This window comes from Prosopis cineraria, unplaced genomic scaffold (genome assembly GCF_029017545.1).
Source record: "Prosopis cineraria cultivar Desert tree isolate PC_DT_omini unplaced genomic scaffold, ASM2901754v1 PC10, whole genome shotgun sequence".
NCBI lineage: Eukaryota > Viridiplantae > Streptophyta > Magnoliopsida > Fabales > Fabaceae > Prosopis > Prosopis cineraria.
In genome coordinates this window covers 14,713,033-14,735,590 of record NW_026555341.1, presented here as the reverse complement: position 1 = coordinate 14,735,590, position 22,558 = coordinate 14,713,033, and the positions used below count along the sequence as shown (strand labels likewise).

Below are 22,558 nucleotides of genomic sequence, written 5' to 3'. Positions count from 1 at the left end.
TATTTTTATTTCAAATAAGGAACAATTTAAGGGACTTTAGAGAAATTATAATATTTTGAGGGACCTGTTTATTGGGGATTTTATTGTTATTTTCCCATTCCTATCCTTGTCTTGATTTTTTTTTAAGTAATTATGTTTTCTCATATAGAGAATTCTTACATGGATTAAGTATACCATAACAACCATGCTTTGTTCAATAAAAGCATGTCATGTTAGATTATTATAAATATAAATTGATTTTACAATTAACATAATAAAGAAATAAATGACAAGACATTAAATAGACACCTTATTCCAAAAATAAATCAATTAAAAATAATGACACATTAGATTTTATTTGAATCAACTGATATAACATGAACATGATTTATTTTTATTGGACAGAATATAAATGATGTGATCCACCAAGTTTATTTAATAATTTCTCTTTTGGTATATTTGTTTGTTTATTTTTATTAAGGATCAAATACAAGTATGACCAATGATTTCTTTATTATTATTTAATCAATTTTTTCTCAATGGACAGACGCTTTTTTTCTTTTCTTTTCTTTTTCTTTTTCCGGCCAAATGGATACATGCTTATATGCTCAATTGATTAACAGTTCCTGTCAAAGGTGATCCAACTTAATTTTTTAAAAAAAAATTAGAAGATATGAAAAATGATTTTATCCATCAATGGAAAATAAAATATTTTCTATAATTGAAAACGCATTCATTTCAAAATTAATATTGGGATGAAGATTAATCATGTTAAAAAGGGGGTTAAAAGACATTTTAATTCCTAAACTATTGTACTGAGAATATTAAATGTCTTAAAATATTTATTTGAATAATGTCACTCTTCAAATAATAAAATTGTTGCAATATAACCTCTTGACTAACGGATATTGTCTATTGATTTCAAATTGACTTTAGATTAAAAAGTAATTTTACCCTCATAGTATGTTTTGATTAATGACATTTTGGATTTAAATTTGAATTAAATCTCATTTAAATACGCACAAATTTATGGATTCAATATTTCCTTTACAATTTCAAATTTTCTTTACATCTTAATTATTTAAAATTTTAATCACTTCAAACCTTTCTTTTTCTTTATGTTTTCATTATCAGTACCTCTATGACTAGATAGGAATATAAGTGGAGGCATGATATAAGATTACTCCATAAAATATATATATTTTTATTTGTAACACATGAAAATTAATTTCATCGCCCACTTGTAATCTTTCATTTTTTTGCCTCCCTTGTATCCCTTGTATGATTGCTAAATCCATCCCGGTTTACGACTTTCAAATCATCTTTTATCAATTGCCCCCGGGGGGGGGGGGGATCCAGCACTTTCAATTTTTCACTTTCATTTCAAATACCAATTTATCTCTTCCTTATCAATTTTTTTAAATATATAAATTTTAAATGCAATATTTTAAATCTAAAACTCATCCAAATTTACCAATCCGAAGATTACTTTTCTTGGAGGCGTAACTAACACTTTAAAGTTTAATAATGTGAAATGATTGAAATTCCTATCTTTCACCGAAACATGTCACATCATGTTTAGGATATTATATGACTTGCTTACTAAATTTATTGTCATTTAATACTCACGATGATGTAATAATCTACATCAGCACAAAATACAAAAAGTATGGAGTTACATACTCATTGCCTGCAAAAACAAAATGATTCCCCACAAATTTTATGCCTCATAAAATTTTCAAGTAGCATTGTTGAAGGAATTCACTCAGTCAAATCAAAGACAAATTTTATGCACCTCAAAATTTTGAAAACAGAGAATTTCAATACAAAACCTACTGAAAAATAAAGATACTCAAGACTAGCAAAAGAAAGTTTGAACCTGGGCTCATCTCAATTCTACCAAGACTCTGAATAACAAAATTTTTCCGTCAAAGCTGATTTACATAAACATCACAAGTATTTCACCTCCCTAGAAAGCAATACGGGCAAATTTACCAAAAGCAATACTTTTCTGCCATGAAGATATTGAGGCAAGTGGCCTTCTATGGAAAAAATAACACCACCACCAAATTCAATGGCTTCTTTCCCTTCAGAAACTGTTGGAAGTGTATGGTTTTAACATCCAAATGTGTCAACATCTGTGGAGTGGAGCAGGATATATGTCCAGTGACTGATATCGAAGTCTGTCATTATGAGGCAACGGACCCTCCTAAAATGATAGAAGAGTAAGTTACTAAAGTTACTTATGGTGTTCATTAAAAGAAAAGAGAGAACAAAATAGGGCTTAAAGAAAGGTGTCAAGCGAAAATAGCTAGAAATGGTCAATTTGGATTTGCTGCTGCAAAAAATTTCCGCATCTATCTCTCCGTGTTCCGAAACAAACGGGAACAGGTGTGATTTAAAAAAAAACAGAGAGACCAAGATTTAACCTCAAATGTCCATGAAATAACCAAATCGACCATTTCTAGCAATGAAAATCAAGAATGTTTCTGAACAAGCCAGGAAACTAAATAATGCTATTACATTATAGTGCAAATTATTATAATGATCCATATTTATGATTCCACCTTTTATTTTTTACACCTAAGTTTCATAATCTGTTATTACTTTAGATTTATGTTTGCAGCTTTTGTTTATAGTAAGGGTTTTAATAATTAATTGAAATGGAAATAAAGTATTAACTATAACTACAATGCGAATCAAATCATACATACAAGTACATTGATGGTTTGATATTAGTAAACATGTATCTCCACGAGTCCCACAAGGGTACCCACTTCAAACGATAATGCTAGCCAAATTAAAGAACTTACCTCTTCCAAGTTTATCTGGAAAGGCTTCACAAAATCCTCAAACATTACTGGAGACAAGTCCTTCATTTTTTCTTCAACCTCCTAAGGAGCAGAAGCAACAGAAGATACTCAAAAATGGAATCACAACATTCATATGTTTGTATAAGGAAAAAAGGAAGAAATTAAATCCAAAAGATCCAAAAAAATTAAGAAGTGAATATACTTCAGCATTCATTTTGTTAAAAAATGTACTGCCAAATTATTTTGATTGATAAGACTCCTAACACCTGGGAAAATAGATTCAAAAAGTAGTGGATGGACATTAGGAATTTAAGCAATTTCTTCATTTTAGAAAAATTTCATGTCAGTTTGTTTTACTGCATCTGACATTTGCTAACTAAGCAGATAACGACAGAAATATATGCAGAACTCACCAATCCAGTTATTCTTGACTTTTCCAATAGTTCCCTTGCAACTAAGTCCAGTATGTGTCTGTTGTCCCTCAAAGCTTTCATTGCCAATTCTTCTGTCTCTTCTATGTACTGTCAGGACAGTCAAACCCATAACATGTAAGAAAATAAGCATTAATATAAAGTAATCACATAGGAAGAGAACACTATATATCAGTTACTCAACATTCTCATTTAAAACCATTATACTTTTTTCTATAGGACAATAAACTTTTGGAAGGATAAGATAACCTCAGAATAGAAATAACAAGTGAAAGGTCAAGAACATAAAATCATAACAGTTCACCATAAAGTCCTGATTAAAACATGAACAGACAATGCCCATAAGAATGTAATAAACGGTCTAGTTGTTACTTATCATTGCTCAAAAGTCATTTCCCTTCTGATATTCAAGTTTTCGCCAAGACAAATAATAATTACAGCATTGAGGAAATCAGCTACTTCAGTAGATGGAAAACTTTCAAGGGCTACACCAAATATGTTGGAATTTAATAGTTAATACAGTTTCTGCGTCATTCAATTAAGTCTCTCCCTTAGTCTACCTTCTAAAGCAAATATATCATATTAACGTCATGTCCTCCAAAATAGGAGGTTGATCAGATTAAAGAATTCAAGAAGGTAATGCCACCTAGAGTTTCTCAAAATGAATATACAAAAAAGATGAAAAGCCAGGAAATCATAATTACCCTCGTCAACTCCCGAGTAAAGAGTTCAGACACCTCTAATGTCATGTCAGCAGGAATTACTTGTGGGTCATCCCACTACACATTCATCAAGAGAGAAAATGAATTATTTTTACGTTATAGATGCAAAGAATGTCCATATTTGTGACCTCAAAAGATAAAAATACCCTATATCTTATCAACTCGCCATCTGGATTGTCTGGTCGGTCAACTAAGCCAACCCTTTTTGTCAAAGCGATTAACCCCAATCTTCTATTTTGAGGGCTGATTACCATCTCCCTAGCAATCTGGAAATCAACTTTTAGTCAGACTAATTTAAATTAAAATACATATAAAAAAACACAGATTTATTATGCACCACCATAGGAAGATTTAGATTCTAGAAGCATATGGAACTTGTTTTGGGGGGTAAAAGCAAGAGCAAAGAAAATTAAAAAAAAAAAAAAGAACACTTCCACTTGTTAATCTTCCTATTTCCTAGTTCTCATCAGTTTAACAAAAAAAACAAGCCAAAAAACTTCAAGAGTCATTCATGAGAAAATCCTGAACAAGTTGTAAATAATAAGATACAGACAAGCTTTGTACATAAAATGTACTAAAGATGCACAACCTACTTCAAAAAAATGAGAAGCAAAGAGCTTTCAAAGTGATGCGGTAGCTGTAATATAATCCTGCAAAGTTGTCGTGTCTTCATAGGAAGGAATAAGATGAAAGCATATAAAGACGTGAGTGAATTAGATTAGTTCAAGAAATAAGACAAAAGGATACCATGGCATTGTTTTCTATTTTCATTAGTCCCTTCTAATTTTATTTTGAACAAATGAACTCCTATAGAAAGGAAGGCTAAAACAACAAGAAGCAGCTTTATTCCACAAAGTGAAATAAAAAAGAAACTAAAGAAGATAAAATATCAGAAATAGATAGACAGATAGACAGACAAATAGAAAGATAGATATGCTTCCTCTGGTCCTATTTGTAAGACACTTTTTAGAAGTAACTTTGGGTCCAAAATGTAAGACACATTGTAATAATTAAACTACTTTTTCCAATTTTACCCTTTATTGATTGTGTGAAAGTATTTAATGTAGTTATATCATTATTTAAAGCTAAGGGTAAAAATGGAAGTATATCTCATTCTTTTTATGATATCAAGAAAAAAAAAACTCTTTTTAAGATGTATAAAACGGTTGAAAGTTTCCTACAATAAGAACCAGAGGAGTACACACAAATACATATACATATATATATATATAGAGAGAGAGAGAGAGTGCAAAGCCACCTCTGAAGTAACCATTGGCTTAACATCAAATACCAATTCTATACCACTAGAACAAAATTATTAAACCCAATGCAGCAATTAACTTAAATTCAAACTGTGTTGGCAATAGAACAGTGTTTATAATACATTCTAGGTAGTAAAATCTAGTGACTTGATATGTTGATTACCTTTGTTATCTTTTCTAGATCATCTGTTCCCCCATCAGTTATGTCATCACCAAACACGATGCGTTCAGCACAACGACCACCATGAGCCACTACCATTTGCATTTTCAAATAGCCAAAGGTTGTGTAACCTTGGTCTACCATATCCTCTCGCGGGTAGAACACAGATATTGCAGTTTCCTGCTCAAGTGGGGCAAAAATGTCTCATAAAATTAAGAATATCAAACAAATATAATCACAATGCATTTTTTCTGCAACCAGAAGTCATACCTTGCCGCCAGGAAGAAGCTGCGAAAATGCATGCCAATCAAATCGAGGAAATAAGTGAGCTAACACAATATGACCAGCTTCATGGACAGCAAGCAGTCTCTTCTTTTCCACAGATATCTGCAATATAGCAAAAAGTTCAGCACCAAATGATTTTCCATGACAAGGACCCAATAATAAGAACCATATGGATACACATACACTCTGTTCAATTTTCTGCTGCTCTTCCTCAGTGAGAAGGACGCCCATACCCTCAAGCAGTTGTTTGTCTAAAACATCAACAATGTCTTGCTGGGAAATTTTGGAATGCCCTTTCCTTACCTGTAGGCAAAAAAGATATGCATGACTAACAAAGTAAAAATTAAAGACATAGATTAATTGTCTTATGGTTTGCTACTGGAGAGAGAGATTTTAAAATACTACACAAGGCTTCCACGTGATTAAACTAAATAGGCAAACCAAACATCACAAATCCAGATCACTACATCATAATCCAGTCAGCAAGAAACCCCTTGTAGAGCTAAGTGGGTTCTAAAGTTACCATACATATTTTTAAGTTTAAAACTAATATTCTAAAGTCAAACCATAAAAGCATAAAAATAATAATGGACTAAGAAAGGCACATCAAGAGAGCGCAAGCTACACGTTCTAATATGCCCCCACCTTGTGGTAGAATTTAGTTATAAAGAAGTAAAATTTGCAAAATTGTTCTACAAATTCGCAAGATTATATCTGACTTAATGGTCAAAGAAGAAGGTGGCTTGCAGCTTCTGGCTCTATTACAGTCATACATATGGACACGTGAATAATGGTGAATCATCTGCCTACGCAGATCAATAAAAACCAAGGAAAGGTTGACCATGTTGTTAGGGCACTTCCTTGGAGGCAGGCAGGAATGCGGAGACAATAGGTGAGTGGGTTATTTGAGGGAGGGTGTTGTTAGCTGTTGGTCGGACTAAAAGCAACAAAAGAATGCTTAAAAATATGATCAAAGGCAACAAAAGAGAAAGGCATTGGTTTGTGATCAGAAATCGGCAAGAATTCTCACATTTTTGCATCTCTAATTTGAAATTACTATATTTTCAAAGTCGACATATCTGATTAACTAATAAGAAGCAGATGATCACTCAAAAAGATGTTAGAAAATGCTTCAACTGTGTCCAAAAATGCTTCATCTACGAACAAAATACTTACATTGGGAAAAAAATAAGTGTACCTTCCACAGAAATTGGGATGTTGTTATTCCATTTTTCTATGGAAGAAGAACTTGAACAAGGAGGTAAGATATTCAACTTAAAATGGGAACAAAAGAAAAGGAGAAATTCTATTTCAATTTCCTTCTCTATAAATATAAATAGGTATCCGTTTTATAAATTTCAATTCATCAAGTTACACCAAGACAAAGCAACTACTATCGTATGGCTAAGATAAACCACCAGTTAACCGGGAAACTTTACATGTCACGTGGAAGTAGATGATTATTCTCTTCAACAAAATGCAAAAATAGGACTTACCGACATTATTGCTGCTTCATTCACAAGGTTTCTTATATCTGCTCCAGAGAATCCAACTGTGCGAAACACAAGCTGTTGATTAGAAAGGAGGCAGTAACAGTCAGCATAAAGCAGATAGTGTCTCATCTATAGACAAACTTTACTAGGAACGTGGAAGTATGTAGCCAACAGAAGAAAATGGATTTATCTGACATTCAACGAGGCTGAATAAATATACTAATACAAGCTAAATGAGCTTAAGGAGACGTGAATTTAGTAAAAAGTTCATCCAACATCTTAGCATCTCCTATAAAATAATAAGCCCTATTTCATTTTTGAACAGAGAAGTCAAATGGATACGGATACCATTATCTGGTTCATAATGATATCAGAACCAAAATGCAGTACTCCAAAAACCTTGAGAAATGATATATATACACTATTGCCTCATTATTTGTTGAAACAAAACCAATGTTTAATTTTGGCAGGTGTTAGCTAGTTGAAAATGTAGAATGCATCCTATTCAGTATATAGCTCATCATCTTTCTCACATTGCTCCTGGCAGCAGCATTGCATATATATTATATTTCCACAGGACAGTAGCACTGATACATAACTCCAACTTTTAATTATGCCTTTGCCTTTTAGTATGTCCAGATGTGTTTAACTATTCTTCATTATCAAGTTGTGCACTGTCACTGAGTGACTGTACAACTTCCATAAAAGATAGTCCAACATTATATACCTTTCCAAAGTCCACGTCCTCCGCCAGCTGCTTTTTTGCACTATGCACCCCAAAGATCTGGACTCTTTGCTTTGCATCAGGTAAACCAATGTAAAGACGACGATCAATACGCCCCGGGCGAACAAATTCAAGATCTAGTTCATCTGGCCTATTTGTTGCGCAGATGAAAATAACAGCTTGTCTGAGGGATAGACGATCAACACCTGTTTTTTCCTTCCTAGCATCACATGAATTGATGACAACAAAAATAATCATCAAGAAAGAAATTCCTAATAAAACAGTTTATTACCAAATCCTTAGACCATAGCACAAAAGTTGTATGTTGAAACCAAGTACCTAAAAGTAAAGTAAAAAGATGCCAGAGCAAAGCTCTTCAACAAATTAAGTCTTTCAGGGATGACTTGGGTGGTATTTATTATGGGAACATTTGAAACTATATATTCCTTTTTCCATTTCACAATCTATATTTATTTTTAGAAGAGAACAATAATGAGACGATAGAATCCTAACAAACACTGAGAAGGCAAACAACTTTCAAAAAGCAGGAAATGACAACCTACAAAGAATACCATATGCATTGAAAAAGCTTTTGCCAGATAAGTTTGGATTGGTTTCCATCAGATCATTTCCTGGTCATACAGAATGCTGGATAACAATCATCTCACACCTCATGAATTATAAAGTTACCTATAAGACAAGGTATTAGTGATTATGATGGTAATTCTAGCAGATAAGGCTGTTATATCAGACTTCAACCTTATCATTTACCCTTATACCATAATCATAATTTCATCTTGTAAATTACCAGTCCGTCAACTGCCATAAATCATCTCTTGTTTGCAAATAAAAACATTGCTGTGTAGTTTAATTTTCTTCTGGAATTTTGAAAGGGCCTTTTAACGCTGTCTACCAAGGTAGTAGATCTTGAAAATTGATAAATATAAAGCAAAAACCAAAAAATTAAGAAAATTAGACTAGGCATCTCATGTAGAGCTAGATTGCACAAATCTCATAAAGGGTTTGATCACACAAGTCAACAATGAAGAAGCCTATTTTGTAAATAATCTAGCATAACAGTTGTGGACCATATTAATTGTCATTTATTGTAAATATGCTAGCTTATTCATTGTAACATTTCCAGCGTAAGTTTAGGGATTAGACTATCTGCCCTCTGTCTTGTGCAAGAATGCCACTGCTTCATGTAAATATCCTCTACAGCTCTTTACTTGACACATACCAGTGAATACAGCAGTGTTAATGTGCTATCATAACACAACTTCTATGGTACTCCAACCTTTACTTGTTACAGAAAAATTAGACAACTGACTAACAACATTTCCTCACTAAAGAAGCCATTCTCCAATAATGGAAAGCTCAAGGTTGTATTTTGGAAATTCCTGGTCCAAACAAAAAATTTCTCCATCATGAATCTCATGAGACTGAACATTGCCACTTTGTGACTCTTCAGTAGTCACCCAAAAAAACTATGCTTAATCCACACTATTTAATGTCTCTAACCTACCAATATACTCCAAATTATAGCAACACAAGTTATCATGACTTAAAAATCCAAAATCCACATCATATCCCTCATAAAAAGTAATAACTTACTCCCCATCAAGCTGTGCAATCAGAGCCTCAAATGTTGCCCTTCTTCGTGGATCCTTTCTTGCATGCCTTCCAGCTATAGCATCTATTTCATCGACAAATATAAAACAAGGAGCCTACACAAATAATGATAAATATAAGCCACGTCTCCTAAGTTTCAATTTTTAAGTGCTATTCACCCAAGAAAAATAATTAGGAAAAATAAATTCTTCTCAATTAAGGAAAAGCATGCTGAGCTTAATGTATCTGGGATACAAGAATAAGACTAAGGAGTAGTTATCTAATTGTACACTTGCTTTCCATAAGCGTCCACATGTGACCCAATAAAATAAAGGATATAAGGAATTCCCGTTCCATCTGAAACCCTGGTACTATGATACCTCCCTTAATGCGAGACTAGTCTGAGGTTCACGTAGAAACAGGACCTAGGAAATGCTGAAAAAGTTGCAACAAAAAATAGGAGGCCAAGACATGAAAATATGCTTTTATGCATGCTAAATGCCTCCAGGAAAAGTATTGGATTAGAAACTATGCACAAGAAAAAGATAAAACAAGTCCTCTGTTTTCCCATCTGCTGGTACAAGGATCTAATGGTGTGGACACTGAACAAGCAATTATGAACGTAAACTAGATTCCTTTTCCAGTGCAATGTATGGGATAAATAATAACCTGATAGAAAATCTTAAACTAAATGACATATTGATTTGAATATAATTTAAGTGGAAAATTCAAAATTCAAATTCCATTAATAAAAAGGAGAAAAGATAAGGGAAAAAACAATAATGATAAAATAAGAGGCATGGAGCCCAAAGAAAGTCACAGTATTAACGTGACTTGTAAATTAAATCATAGAGAGAAGCTACGCTGTCAATGACTTGCGAAAAATGTGGTTTGTCTAAGACTTTATAGACACGTAGGTATAGATAGATAGTTTACAGAACAAAGGAATGCATTCAAATTCTAAACACAGCTACCAGACATTGTACTCCCTTCATCCCATTTTATAAGACATATTTAGACTAAATCACACATACCAATAAAATTCATTAAATACACTTTACAACTTTATTTTTTTTAAAACAAAAATATAAACTTTTAAAAATGCCCCTCATTCACTGCTCCATTTATGAAAGAATATTAAAGATAGAGAATATATGTGAAGGGTAATATTGAAAAAACATTATTAATGAAACCTTATTCTTGTCAAAGTGTCTTATATTTTGATATGCTGAATCTCCCCTAAAAGTGACTTATAATTTAGGACAAAGGGAGTATCAAATAGTAAAATGGATCAAACATCACCTAGCACAATAATGTCTAACTAATAGTATAGAACAAAATCCACAGTGAAAATTATTCACATTTTATATTGTATTCAATGTTGGTACTAGCTGATTCTTACATTTCTCCTGGCAATGGCAAACATCTCATTGATCCTAGCTGCTCCACTTTTTTCACTATCTGTGAACTCAGCACCAGCTGCAAAAACAAAAGGCAATCCACTTTCTTTTGCAAGGGTTCTGGCAAAAAGTGTTTTCCCCGTTCCTGGAGGTCCAGAGAGGAGAACGCCCTGAAACATTCTTGCCCATTAAACTACTTATCTGGTTACATATCTTAAGATTAAAAGCAATGCATTGAGGAGGTCAACTATTGATATATAAAAATTAGTTTTTTACCCGCACAAACTGCACACCCCTTTCATAAAACTGCATAGGGTTTCCCATATAGATCATCAATTCGTCGAGAAGATCCCAAACATCACCCCCTAGTACAACTTCCTTGTACATAGATTTAGTGTCACCAACATCCCCAACTGGCTGACAATCAATATAGGGAGACAGATGAATAAAACAAAAAATAGTTAGAGTCAGTTGCCCATGTCAAATCTAGATTTCAATCTTCAAGTAAAAATGCATGTTTACTACATAATAATAACTACATATCCTCTTCAAGTTAATAACATAAAAGGTCACTTCAATATAAACACATAAACATCAAACAAATATCCTAATGTGAAGCCTAAATTTTTCAAAAATAACAAGGTTTTATGTTATTAAAGTATTATGAGCAAAATATTTGTAGCTAAAAATATGTAAGGATAATAAAACTTTTAGTCCATTATATTTGTTATAGTTATCAATTAATTTAAGTTTAATTTTTATCAATTTGGTCCTTTAAATTTGCCTTAATCATTGACTTGGTTCTTATTGTTTGAAGGGGAGATGACACCGTTAAATTCCGTTAACATGAATAACGGAATATTGAGTTGATAGCCATGCAGATTAATGAAAAGAAGTGTGATTATTAGACAGGAAAAAGAAAACAAACTCAAAAATTTCAAAAAACAAAAGAATAAAAAACAGCATAGGAGACTAAATTAATAAAAATTAAACTAATTTGGGGGCCGATTGGTTCTCATTTAACTACACATCCATGCCAAGTTATCAACATATTTTACACATCACATTAATTTTAAGTCCAATTTGCGTTTCAAAGCCTAAAAAACTGATGTGATAACTTAAGAAAATGTGAGGCATTAAATTAATAAAAATTAAAAGTGAAACCAAATTGATGATTGAGTCAAACTTAAGAGACTAAAAGTTCCATTATCCCAAATATATTTCTAAAAATTTAATTCATCTTATACAAAATTTTGCAAAATACAGTAATTTGCAGCTGCTGTATATGGTCTAAAGTGTGTTGGAGACTGAAAGCTTACCAGAATGAAATTTTCTGCATAAGCCATATCAAAAAGCTGATTATACTTTTTATATAGAAAGCGCTTGGAAGTAACGTGTAAGAGCATCACAGACTCCCTTATAAGCCAGAGAATTAATATCCCAGGTAATAGTGCAATCAAAACCTTCATAAAATAATGGATCTGCCGCCTTTGAAGGAGATCTACTTCAACTCCAGAATTAGAAATCATCTCAAATAAATAAGGATCAAGCGGGATATCAACCTACGAGAAAAGAATAGCATTAATATAAACCCAAAAAAAATGCATTAATCAATTGTTAGGAAGCACAGATATTGACATAAATACAGGACACAAGCATGGCAACATGACAATTTGAATGTCTGCATTCAATTTGAAGTGTCATCTAGTGTTGTGCCGTTTCATGTCTAATTTGAGAGTACACTACCTGTCACACATGGAACATGGCTCTTTTTGTGTAGTGTTCATGCTGTGTAGATCAATTATAACAACAAAGAGAGGATTCTAAACAGAAGTAACAATTTAGAGGCAAACTTACAATATATTCCAAAGGAAAACCTTCTTTCATGGTCACATACAATCTTTTTAAATCTTCTGTAAAAACAACAGCAGCAACCTGTCCACAAGAATACACTTCACAAACTGGCATAAGTTTGTCAAAGACTTAATATGCATGAAATTTAATGAGTTTGACTCTTCTGGACTTCACATTATATTAACTGATTTAATAATAGGGTCACTGTACCAATCATTTAGTTTAAATTTTAATGAAGCCAGCCATGGCCAAATCTAATTTGACTCCACAATTGTATTTCCAGTGATGTTAGTTAATTTTTTTGTATAGGATTGTGCTTGGTCTTGCTCATTTCATTCATGGATGTGGGAGCGGGACTTCTATTCTCTTGCAATGTTAACAGACAAGAAGGTGGAAAAGCATTAATGCCAAAACATAATATCATCTATAAGGATTAACAGTCCATCACATCAATTTACATTGCCATCAAGTTCTACCAGGATTATATAGTCATTTTACCATGCTATTAGTAACATAAAGATTTACAATTCAAATAAATTATGTGCTAGAATGAACCCTTTTAATGGCTCATCATTCCATCTAATTAATACAATTCATTAGACTCGTGACGTATCCACCAACTTGATAGAATAAAACCAGTACAGTAAAAAGCCTAAGATCTTCAGTGAAGCAGTTCTGCACCACCTTCATGTTTGTAGTATATGAGCTACCAACACTCGCCACTATATTTTAACAAATCTTTACTCCACAATACCTACTTAAAACTGAAAAGGTTCGATAATAGGTGATAGTATATGTACTATCAAGATGATACAGAATCTCACCTCAGAACTATCAAGTTTGTCAAGAAAATACGTGTAAGGAAGTTTAGGACGATAGCGCCACCATCTCTTAGATATCCATAGTGCTCTAGTTCCCTGAGTGGCTGCAGCCTTCTCTACCACATCTTTGCGAAGACTATTTTCAACCTCTTTCATGTCAAATTCAACTACATATTTTGCATTTAAGGAACCTAATTGCTCTGCAAGGCGTTCTTTTGCTAGGATCTCCCTCCATTTATGGAGTCTCTCACGCCATGAGCCCTCCGTTTGAACTTCACCTGCCATAATAACAAGAAAATCATACCATGCTAGAAATCAAGAGGATAAATTCACTACAGAAAGATGAAACCAAATTCTCTACATAATTTACTTGATTTCACCATCTTATTCATACCATTATAAACCAAGCAATGTCTATAACATCAAGAAACCAGGACTATAAATGATCTGTAGTTTTAGTTTTAGGAAAAGAGAGGGCACCAGTTTTAGAAATATTAAATGAGAGACTTTGAGCTGCTATGTCGGGGATGGAAAGATGCATAATTTGATAGGGGTACGTAGTTAGGTTTAGTCAAGCTCAGATATAGTCAATATAACTAATTTACATGAAGTAGGACATTCTTCAATCTTTCTGCATCACAGTGATAACATTAACAACCTATGGTGGTAAGCTTGTCAAGGGTGTGCACTGTGCAGTGATCATGTAATATTTTTTTTCTTAATAAAAGAAATATTATGGCAGACACATCCTTTTTCTCTAATTTATTATTCATTAGCAAAAAGTACTACAAGTAGCAAATTATATTTCCCCATGAAAAGCGAAACTGTGAAAAAGACTGGTGATTTCCCCCAGCATACAAATATTTCTTGAGATCATCTAGCAAGGGATAACTGCACCATTTCAAAAGCAGAAATTCTTATAATCACTTAGCAAGTTTAAAATAGAAAAAGCACCAAAATTGATAAGGATCCAAATCAGCTTAGGAGACCACTAATAACTTATCATCGTAGAAAGAAGAGGAAGATAGTTGAAACTGATGCTGTCATGCATGTTTTAAGAGATTTATCTGATTTAAATTAATTGTTGCTGTTATTTTATTTGTTATTTGAATTGTTATTCTGTTAATTGCTAAATAATAGGACCTCAAGGCTGTTAGGGAGGTTCCTGCGAGTAGTTCCTAATTTTTAGGCTAGTATCTTGCATAATTTGAATTATTCAGTTGTACTCTCTTATTTTAAATATCCTAGTTCTCATACACAGCAGGATATGAATGAAGAAATAATTCCATTATTCCTTTGGAGATTCTCCTACTTGGCTGTTAAGTTATTTAGAGTAAGATCCTTGCTCTAGCTAACTTAATAGATTACTTTTCCTGAACCCTACTCTTCTAAGTCCCCATCAATTTGGTATCAGAGCCTGGTTCGATCAGCATGGTGACCACACGTTCAGGCAACGAAACTATAGATCCAAATGCCACTTCCTCCAATAATCCCCCTGTAAACCCATTTTCAGATGACCCGTTAATAGTAATTGCTTCCAAATTAGAGACACTTGATTTGTTGAAAGAAAAGGTTGAGGCACTTGAAGCTTCTACAAATGGGAGAGGTAGGCGATCCATGGAAGGTCATTATAGGCGCTCTCATTGGGAGGAAGATAGTGAAGATGACTTTGACAGAAGAGGCCCACGACCACCATATACAAAAATGGATTTTCCAAAATTTAGTGGAGGGGACCCATGAGGTTGGATTTTGAAGGCTGAGAAATTTTTCCGGTATTATCAAACACCGGAAGACTTAAAGGTAGATGTTGCTTCCATGAATTTAGAGGGAGATGCATTGGATTTATTCTCTTGGATTAATTCAGCACGCACCTTACTTTACTAGGATGAACTCGTGAGAGCTTTGCAAGAGCACTATGGACCACCTGAATTTCAAAATCCTAATGAGCACCTTTGTTCCATCAAGCAAACCAGATCTGTGCAGGAATATAGACAGGAATTTGCTAAGCGTGTAGCCCGAGTTTCTCACTGGACAGAACACTGCCTCCTTGGAGTTTTTTTAAGCGGCTTAAAGGAAGAATTGAGAGCTGATGTGCGAATTCAGAAGCCACGTACTGTGTTTAAGGAAGTAAGTCTTGCCCTAGAATATGAGAAAAAGTCTCAACTCCAACGTGGGCCCAAGCCCATAGCTTCTTATGGTCAAAACTGGTCCAATCCTTATTTCAGCTAGCAAAATAATATTACACGTGATGCACAGGGGACAGCTTCAGCATTCTCACCAAACGCACCTAGGAGCTCCAACGCGTCGTCTTCGAACTTCCGTCCGGCAAGCACGACGTTGCTTAGACTGGCTCTCTCGGACTCGAACAGCAACACCGCAGGGATAAAGGTCTCTGTTTCCGTTGTGGAGATGTTTTTCGACCTGGGCATCGCTGCAAAACTTCTTCTTTCTCTCTTATGGAGATCGACGAGGATGGCCAGCCACTATCTGAGCACAACAAAGCTGTTACAGAAGCCGAAGATGAGATTCCAGAGACTGCAGAGATTTCGTTTAATGCGATACTGGGCAATAACACTGCAGCAACGATGAAACTCAGTGGGTTAGTGCAGAACCATGACGTCTTGCTCCTTGTGGATAGTGGATCCACTCATAACTTCATTTCTAATTTATTGGTGCAAGAACTGGGCCTGCCGACTTGCTCTATGTCTTTTTTTAGAGTTCAAATTGGAGATGGCAGAATTGTTCGCTGCAACAAGGTATGTAAAGAAGTGGAAGTAAAGCTTCCAAGTTTAACTCTTAAGCAAGACTTCTACCCCTTCTCTCTTGCTGGAACGGATTTAGTCCTGGGCATTAAGTGGTTAGACTCATCAAACACAATCCAAGCCAACTGGAATGAAATGTTTTTAATTTTTTGAGTTGATGGTAAGAGTTATAAGCTTCAAGGAGTGCCTCCATCCACCAACCAAAAAGCAAGCTTGCACTTAATGTTTTCTTCTGAGCTTAAATTGAGGTCACCAGATGCTAAGTCAATAGATGTGGACGAGCTCATAGTGGAGTTTGATAGTTTGTTTAATGAACCCACTAACTTGCCGCCTTTCAGAGATCATTATCATGCCATCCATTTGCTACCGGGGGTTCAACCTCCTAACTTACGTCCTTATCGCTATCCTTACTTCCAGAAGACTGAGATTGAACGACAGGTAGATGAGCTGTTACATAAAGGTTTCATATAGCCAAGCTCAAGCCCTTTTGCCAGTCCAGTCTTGTTAGTAAAGAAAAAGGATGACTCTTGGAGATTTTGCGTAGACTACAGGGCTTTGAACCAAATCACGATCCCGAATAAATACCGGATTCCCAACATTGATGAGCTTTTAGATGAGTTACATGGCGCCACTTATTTTTCTAAGATCGACCTTCGTTCTGGGTACCACCAAATTCGGGTCCTACCAGTTGACATTCACAAGACAGCATTCAGAACACATAGTGGACACTATGAATTTGTTGTCATGCCTTTCGGACTAACAAACGCCCCTGCTACTTTTCAGGCAGCTATGAATGATCTTTTTCGCCCTTATCTTCGGAAGTTTGTACTGGTTTTCTTTGATGACATCCTAGTCTATAGCTCCACTTCAGAACAGCATGAAGAGCACCTCCGATTAGTATTTATTACCTTGCAGCAGCAACATTACTATGCCAACTTTAAGAAGTGTGAATTTAGGAAGACTCGTGTTTCCTTCTTGGGGCATAAAGTTTCAGCACAAGGAGTGGAAACCGACTTTGAAAAGATCAGCACTGTGAGTGAGTGGCCAGAACCTACCAATGTGACCGAGCTTCGTGGCTTCTTGGGACTTACCGGCTATTACCGACGGTTTGTCAAGAACTATGGTATTATTGCTCGTCCCCTTACTGAATTAACCAAAAAGAACCCTTTTTGCTGGTCACCTGAAGCACAGAGAGCTTTTGATAGGCTTAAATGTCATCTTATTACTGCTCCTGTTTTAAAACCTCCTGATTTTACTGCTGAGTTTGTTGTAGAATGTGATGCCTCTATGGACGGTGTTGGGGTAATTCTTATGCAGAATGACCATCCCATTGCTTTTTATAGCAAAGGGCTATCTTTCTCTAACAGGTTTCAGTCTGCTTATGATCGAGAGCTATTGGCATTAGTATTGGCACTACAAAAATGGCGTCATTACTTATTGGGGAGGCATTTCACAGTGAGGACTGATCATAGCAGTTTAAAGAATTTGCTACAGCAAAGAATTTTGACAAATACCCAACAACGCCTTATCCTTAAGCTCCTTCCTTTTGATTTTAGTATTGTGTATAAGGCTGGAAAAGAAAATATTGGAGCTGATTCACTGTCCAAGAGGCCCCAACATGCTGATTTTCTCACTATAGTGATACCTGTGCCGTTGGACTATCTAGAATTACAAGAGGCTTTGCTTGTTGACTCATTTACAGCTGATATCATTGCTGCTTTAAAAGAAAATCCAAGCTCTCGCCCTGGGTACAGCTTGGTTGAGCAGAAACTATATTTTAATGGGCGCTTGGTCATTCCCCAATGCTCCTCTCTTCGCTCCAAGCTGCTACAAGAGGCACATGTGACACCTTCTGGCGTTCATAGGGGCTTCTTGAAAACTTTAAATCGTCTATCAGGTACGGTCTACTGGCCCAAAATGAAACATGATGTGAAAGCAATAGTGCAGCAATGCTTTACTTGTCAGAAGAATAAGTATGAAACTTTATCTCCTGCTGGTCTGTTGCAGCCGTTACCTATTCCTACCCATATTTGGGAAGATATTTCCCTTGATTTTATTGTGGGATTACCCAAATCTGGTGGCTTTGACACTATTTTGGTAGTAGTTGATAGGCTGAGTAAATACTGCCATTTTATTCCCCTATCACATCCTTATACTGCCAAATCTGTGGCCACTCGTTTTTGTGAAGAAATTGTTCGTTTGCATGGCATACCTCGTTCTATTGTTTCAGATAGGGACCCGCTTTTCCTAAGTGCCTTTTGGCAGGAATTGTTTAAATTAAATCAAACTCGCCTTCAGATGAGTACCGCCTACCACCCACAGAGTGATGGGCAAACTGAAGTGGTCAACCGTTGTCTTGAGACTTACCTAAGGTGTTTTGCACATGAACAGCCACGCTCCTGGAATAAGTTCTTATGTTGGGCTGAATTTTCATTCAACACTAGTTTTCATGTTTCTGCCAACACTACTCCCTTCAAGATGGTGTATGGTAGGGACCCACCTCCCCTTCATCCTTTCATTAAAGGTGAAACTCATATTGATGACCTTGCTGTACAATTGGAAACTAGAGATCAAATGCTGCAACTGCTTAAGGATAATTTGACCAAAGCTCAACACCGAATGAAGAGGTGTGCTGACCATCATCGGCGTGAGCTCTCTTTTGAGGTAGGAGATGCAGATTTCTTAAGAATTCAGCCTTTCAGGCAACACTCATTGTCGCACAAGAAGTATGACAAGCTCTCACCTAGGTTTTTTGGGCCTTATACCATAGTTCACAAAGTGGGACCAGTGGCTTATGAACTGAAGCTCCCTTCAACAGCTAAAGTTCACCCAATTTTTCATGTCTCATTATTGCAAGCAGCTCGGGGACTACCTCCTCTGGACCCTCCAGCTGAATTGCCACTTTCAGCGGATTTTGAACTCATTTTGGCACCTGAAACCATACTATCTCATCGTTGGAAGGGGCCTCATTTGGAGCTATTGATCCAGTGGGAATCCCGACCAAAGGAAGACGCAAGTTGGGAAGATTATGATCTCTTTGCACGGCAATTTCCAACTTTCCGCCTTGAGGACAAGTCGTTTTTCCAGGGGGGAAGTAATGATAAGGATCCAAATCAGCTTAAGAGACCACTAATAACTTATCATCGTAGAAAGAAGAGGAAGATAGTTGAAACTGATGCTGTCATGCATGTTTTAAGGGATTTATCTGATTTAAATTAATTGTTGCTGTTATTTTATTTGTTATTTGAATTGTTATTCTGTTAATTGCTAAATAATAGGACCTCAAGGCTGTTTAGGGAGGTTCCTGCGAGTAGTTCCTAATTTTTACGCTAGTATCTTGCATTATTTGAATTATTCAGTTGTACTCTCTTATTTTAAATATCCTAGCTCTCATACACAGCAGGATATGAATGAAGAAATAATTCCATTATTCCTTTGGAGATTCTCCTACTTGGCTGTTAAGTTATTTAGAGTGAGATCCTTATAAGTACCAACCAAATAGAACAAGATTAATACATAGTTTTGGTCCAATTTTTACTATTACCCATATCTTCTGTCAGAAGCACTAGTAGAATACCTGAAATTCCCAATCCCTCTGTTAGTTCTTTCTTCTTTTCTTTATCTAATCTTTCATCATTCTTGATCATCTGTTTTACATTTTCCTGCGGTGTCTCTCGATCATCATCCCACGCATCCTCTCCAACATAAGAACTATCATGAACAAGTGTTCCATCAGGTCTTTCAATGAATTTTTTCATTTTAAGGCCTTTGGGCGTTGTCTTCCTCCACATACCCTTCTTAAATCTGCAATTTCAAGAATTAAGAAATTATCCAGGATAAAAGAACATAACATGTTGCAAAGTTGAGTATCTAAAATGGCTTCCTATTTTGGCTTCTGAGATCTAAAAAGGGTGAAGTTTGATGGCTATCTGGAAGTAGGAAAACCTGAGCAAGAGGAGTGTCTTAACAGGCAACAACATGTAGGAGGAATGGAGGATACAAGTTCAATGTGTACAACCAGAGAAGTTTACAATAAAAAATATATGGTTTATCACAAAAGTTACATCCTCCTTGAAAGCCCAAGGCCTGGGCCATGTTCCATCTAGGATCTGACATCAAAATGGCATTGTGTGTGTCTGTGTATGTCTGTTATTATAACACATGATTAAGGCATCTGAAAATAAAAGAGGATCAACTTACCTTCTAATGTTAATGGGGGATGGTTCTGGAATTAATGCTTCCATGTAAGCCTCTGTTAATTCTTTTTTTTGACGACTCAGATAAGGAGCTCGAACTGCTACATATATTCCTCTACAAGAAAAAGCTATGACAAGGATATAAAGAGCAAGGACGCCAATTCGTTTAGCTTCCCAGTTCTTGAGATCCTAGAAAAACAAGACGCTACATTGTTCAGTTTAAATGGAAGAATATAAGCAATACATCAGAGTTTGCTCCCAAAAAAAAAAAAGCAATACATCAAAGGCAAAAAATAACTGAACCACATTGCATAGATTCAGCAACAGTTGCTAAACCAAAGTTGCCATTACTTCTCTTTCAAATAAAATTTCAGAATTGGCAAAATAAATAAATAAACAATGTCAAAAGGATTGACACAAATTTCAATAAGGACTAAAATAAATGAATGCCATATAGCCATCAACCCAGCACCACCGATCAAACAAACACAATCTCATGTGATAACTTTCATTTACATTTTAGTGAAAGAGAATAGAAGAACACATGCCAATATGGAAGCATTAAAACAAAAGGCACTTTTCATGAAACCAGAAAACCATTTTGTTTAACAATAGCAGCTATTGTCATAAAGGATATATAATGCAATTATGCCAGCTTAATTGTTATCATGGAGATGCCAGTAGGAATTAGTTTTTACACTAAGTTTCTTGTGTTGCATCATGCTTAAAAGTCAGCCCTTGATACTATTAAACTTTAGAATATGATTACGAAGGAGAGGCAGTATGCAATAGCATGAAAGGCAGTTCATTCTATTTTGCTGCAGACATTTTCCACTTGAATGCAACACCTCCTTTTTCTTTTTTCTTTTCTTGAAGAACTGAATGCAACACTTCTTTATCAATAATAAGGCGCGCAACTTTGGAGAAGTTAAAAATCAATTTTCAGCAAAGAGCGGGCAAATTACCTTCCAACGTTCCCAACGATTCCAAGTGACAAACGCAGGTATCCCCTCAGTCCTAAACCTTTCCAATTCGGCTCTAATCTTATCGACTTCATCCCTAACTTGCTCCACAAACTCAACCACCTTCCTATTAGCATCTCCCAAGTCCAAACTCGTTTCCTTCTTCACCACATCCCCAAACTTCAACCAAAACCTCTTTGATCCATTCCGAAACGATCGACTAATGTCTGACCATGAAAACCCATCTGCCCCACCTGGATTTGCCGAAGCTGAAGCCTGAAGCTTGGATTTCCTACGGGAAATTTTCGCCCCATGCAATGTGGTCAACCTGAAGAACTTGGAATTTTGAGAGGTTCCAGTGAGTGCTGATGAAGAAACAAGAAGTGGGTTTGTTCTACAGGGGACAATAAGGTCCATTTTTTACTTCCTTATTGGAAATGGGAGATGCTATATTATCAATACAGTTCGCGGAAGCAATAATTTGCATGGGTAAGCTCTCGCAAAGACAGGAATATAAGTTAATCGGCGTCCGAATTAATGCCACTTCAAGAATAGTGCAGCATCTGGTTTTTCCATTTGAGAATTGGATAGTGGGGGTTTAAGGGGTTTCATCCACACATCCTACGGTGAAGGACTGAGGGCGAAGACCGAGGCACCCTACAAACAAACAACAAACTACTAACCACACTACTTCAAGTTTCAACGCCATTTTCATTTTCTTGGTTACTCGGAATTTCTTTAAACAAATTTTTGAGGTAAAATACAATCACTGTTTGCTAAAAAAAATCACTATTTAAATTATAAACACCTCCCCTGTTTGTTTTACTGCCTGTTTGGATAGGATAAAAAAAAATAATTTTTTTGGGGCTAAAATTATTTTTGAAAGAAAATTATCTAAATAGCACCGAATTTGCATAATGGATTATCAATTAATGAACTAAAATCACGTTTAAAACTAAGTTTGGAGAGACAATTTTTGAATTTAATTTTACCATTACCAATATTAATTATTTGTCAAAGTCTCTCACCTATCAATATTACCCTCATCAATGTGATTACATCTATTTAAATTTTATGCGTCAT

At 35.3% G+C, this 22,558-nt stretch overlaps 1 protein-coding gene across 1 annotated transcript; it reads right to left on the bottom strand.

Annotated features, from left to right (window-relative positions):
• Positions 1 to 1,683: 1,683 nt before the first annotated feature.
• LOC129284316 (ATP-dependent zinc metalloprotease FTSH 12, chloroplastic) lies at positions 1,684 to 22,126 on the bottom strand. The gene is made up of 19 exons (XM_054919736.1): positions 21,479 to 22,126; positions 20,518 to 20,702; positions 19,895 to 20,121; positions 13,559 to 13,833; positions 12,738 to 12,815; positions 12,200 to 12,442; positions 11,157 to 11,297; positions 10,883 to 11,050; positions 9,484 to 9,596; positions 7,873 to 8,089; positions 7,149 to 7,220; positions 5,836 to 5,955; positions 5,638 to 5,754; positions 5,371 to 5,547; positions 4,092 to 4,211; positions 3,928 to 4,002; positions 3,206 to 3,313; positions 2,793 to 2,873; positions 1,684 to 2,188 (listed from the first exon to the last, which is right to left on the bottom strand). The coding sequence occupies exons 1-19, from the start codon at positions 21,890 to 21,892 to the stop codon at positions 2,111 to 2,113; spliced, it is 3,009 nt and encodes a 1,002-aa protein (XP_054775711.1). The 5' UTR covers positions 21,893 to 22,126; the 3' UTR covers positions 1,684 to 2,110.
• Between the last annotated feature and the right edge of the window lie 432 nt (positions 22,127 to 22,558).

What these genes read in the sequence shown, in the direction of transcription:
- LOC129284316 (XM_054919736.1), bottom strand. Translation starts at nt 21,892, where the DNA reads ATGGACCTTATTGTCCCCTGTAGAACAAACCCACTTCTTGTTTCTTCA. An exon ending in TTGCCATTGCCAGGAGAAAT is followed by an intron (nt 9,597 to 10,882) that starts GTAAGAATCAGC and finishes TTATTTGTGTAG; the next exon opens with GCTCCTTGTTTTATATTTGT. An exon ending in TTACTCGGGAGTTGACGAGG is followed by an intron (nt 3,314 to 3,927) that starts GTAATTATGATT and finishes CTGTCCTGACAG; the next exon opens with TACATAGAAGAGACAGAAGA.